This window comes from Uranotaenia lowii, chromosome 3, assembly GCF_029784155.1.
Source record: "Uranotaenia lowii strain MFRU-FL chromosome 3, ASM2978415v1, whole genome shotgun sequence".
NCBI classification, from domain to species: Eukaryota; Metazoa; Arthropoda; class Insecta; order Diptera; family Culicidae; genus Uranotaenia; species Uranotaenia lowii.
In genome coordinates this window covers 357,119,223-357,121,735 of record NC_073693.1, presented here as the reverse complement: position 1 = coordinate 357,121,735, position 2,513 = coordinate 357,119,223, and the positions used below count along the sequence as shown (strand labels likewise).

Genomic DNA, 2,513 nt, shown 5'->3' with positions numbered 1-2,513 from the left:
AAATAAAAACTGTTCCGTAGTACGTTGTATGCGAACGAACTCGACTGTAAATACATTTATTATTAAATGATGATAATGTAAACAATCTCTAATGAACTTACAAATAAGTTTCGCCGTTTACCCTAAGCTCTAGCTCTGGCAACCCTAAACCGTCGGATATCACCGGCTATTTGAAGCTAATGGACGAAAATCATATTTATCTTCGGGTAATTGAAAAGTACACTTGCGTACTTACGCTTTTTCTTTCCTACCGCTCTAATTGAGCTCAACCCGGTACACCTAACCGGAACAACCGAACGGTCACTCAAACTATTAAAGGAAATACAATATTTTAGTGGCAAATTGCGCAGTAAGGAATTTCTATAACCCAACCTCTTCCGACTCACAAACCCGCGAGCACTCAAATCACGCGCAACTTTCCAAATAGCTTCCACCTACTATAAAAAATACTTTAAAGGATGAGCGGAACAACTATAGTAATCAATACATACGGCTTTCTCTAAAAACTATTCACTAAAAACTAACTAACTGCCAGGTCAAGAAAAAACGTGTCGCAGTTTTGATCAATTTTCTAACAATGACAATTCCTTTTCGGCGCCAACGCGTTGACGTTTGTCCGATCCCGTACCAAGGTTGCCAGTTGTGCTAACACCCCAACCCGTAACGTCGTAGTCAATCGACTTTACTATCCTCCTGCACGTCCAACAGAGCAACCTTTACCGCTGGTCTTTGAAGAATAGATCCGTCGCGAGTATCCACGTCGACCTTGTGAACTTGTCCGTCTCGTCCTGGATAAGTCTTCACCACTTTACCTCGAAGCCATCCGTTGCGCACGGACTCGTCTACGATGACCACTAGATCGCCGACCTTCAGCGGCTGCATTTCCGCTAACCATTTCGTCCTGCAGGCTATAGTAGGTAGATAAGCTTGCACCCAGCGCTTCCGAAACTGGTTTGTTAAGTGTTGAATAACCTTCCAGTTTGGTCGAAGAGGCGCAGCGTCGTCGATTGGTACCCTTGGTGGTTTGCTGTCTTCACCGGAACTTAGCCAAAGGAAATGATTTGGAGTCAGCACTTTTTCCTTGGGATCCTCCAGCGGCACGAACGTCAGCGAATGGGAGTTGACTATCAATTTTGCTTCCGAGAGCAATGTTCGCAGTCCTTCATCGTCTAGCCTTTGATGGTGCGCCTTCTCCGAACTGGCTCTCATCCGGGGAATGTAGTAACGTAGCTTGTACTCGATCAGCACCGTCTCGATATTGGCATGGTAAAATCGCAGGATCAAAGAAGTGATGACATTATGATCTTTTGGTACTATCACAGGATTTCGCACGTCTAACGAATAATGAGCCGCTTGAGGGTCGATTCCGCTCGCCATCCGAAGAACACCGGACTCATCGATCATCGGCGTTAGCTTCGCTAGGACACTTCCCTTGCCGATACGCTTCCACTGCTTCGATGAAGGCTCAGAACTGCTTCTAAGCGCCTTAATTTCTCCTGCAAACACCTGTCGCTGCACAGCTCGCCAAATGGCTGTGTCCGCCGACACATAATCATCACGATTCAGACCACCACAGGACTCACTAGATTCCACAGGATCCCGTTTGAAGCGCTTAAAGCGGTGCGCAAAATGATACAGGTTAGCAATTCGGTTGAGTAGACCACCACACCGCGAGCAATTTTCCATGTTAACTACAAAATTATCTCCAGTAGTCACCCCAACCCGTTTCAGAACGTGTTTGGAGTGCGACTGCCAACTAGGTATCTCAAAACCAGCTGATCGGTTGACCAGACTCACTTCCAAAGCCAGTTTCGTTGCCTCTTCAATGGCACAGCTCGCAAGGAAATCGTCAACATATGTGTTGTCAACAATTGCTTTAGCAGCTTCCGGATAACGATCTTTATTTTCCTGGGTGTTTCCATTCTTAGCAAACTGTGCTGAACACGGGGAGCACGTTGCCCCGAACGTTGCGACGTCCATGTACACGTTGAGCGCAGCTTCTGAATTCTCCTGATACAAAAATCGTTGTGCGTTTCTATCTGCCGGACGAATAATCAACTGGAACAACTGCCTTATGTCCCCAGCGATGATATACTGTTTCTGTCGGAATTGGCAGAGGACAGATAGAAGGGGCTTCACCAAATCCGGACCTTTCAAAAGCTGGGAGCTCAGAAAGATTCCTCCATACGTAGCCGCAGCATCCCAGAATACACGCACCTTTGTTAACTTGCTCGGATGTCGCACTGCGCTGATTGGCAGGTGCCAAATCTTTCCGTCGTCACTGTTGCGGAGCTCGTCTGACGTTGCTTTGTGAACGTACCTCTTGTGTAGACAATCGTTCATTTGTTTGTCAATATTAGTTTTCAGTTCGGGATCTTTCAGCAAGCGCTTTTCAAAACAACCGCGTCGACGTACTGCCTTGGTAAATTTGTTCGGAAAAACCGGCTCATCGCTTTTCCAAAGCAATCCAGTTTGGAACTTTCCGGATGGTATATGAACTGTCGTCTTTTCGA

At 46.4% G+C, this 2,513-nt stretch overlaps 1 protein-coding gene across 3 annotated transcripts; it reads right to left on the bottom strand.

The window, feature by feature from the left end:
* LOC129754707 (uncharacterized) lies at positions 1-2,500 on the bottom strand. 3 transcript variants are annotated; one of them, XM_055750919.1, is made up of 4 exons: positions 492-2,500; positions 373-437; positions 236-309; positions 1-176 (listed from the first exon to the last, which is right to left on the bottom strand). In XM_055750919.1, exon 1 carries the CDS (start codon positions 2,341-2,343, stop codon positions 673-675), a length of 1,671 nt encoding a protein of 556 aa, XP_055606894.1. In that variant the 5' UTR covers positions 2,344-2,500; the 3' UTR covers positions 1-176; positions 236-309; positions 373-437; positions 492-672. The 3 variants fall into 3 exon arrangements, with proteins under 3 accessions (XP_055606894.1, XP_055606892.1, XP_055606893.1); XM_055750917.1 differs by having other exon boundaries at positions 1-309; XM_055750918.1 differs by having other exon boundaries at positions 1-437.
* Between the last annotated feature and the right edge of the window lie 13 nt (positions 2,501-2,513).

What these genes read in the sequence shown, in the direction of transcription:
- LOC129754707 (XM_055750918.1), bottom strand. Translation starts at nt 2,343, where the DNA reads ATGAACGATTGTCTACACAAGAGGTACGTTCACAAAGCAACGTCAGAC.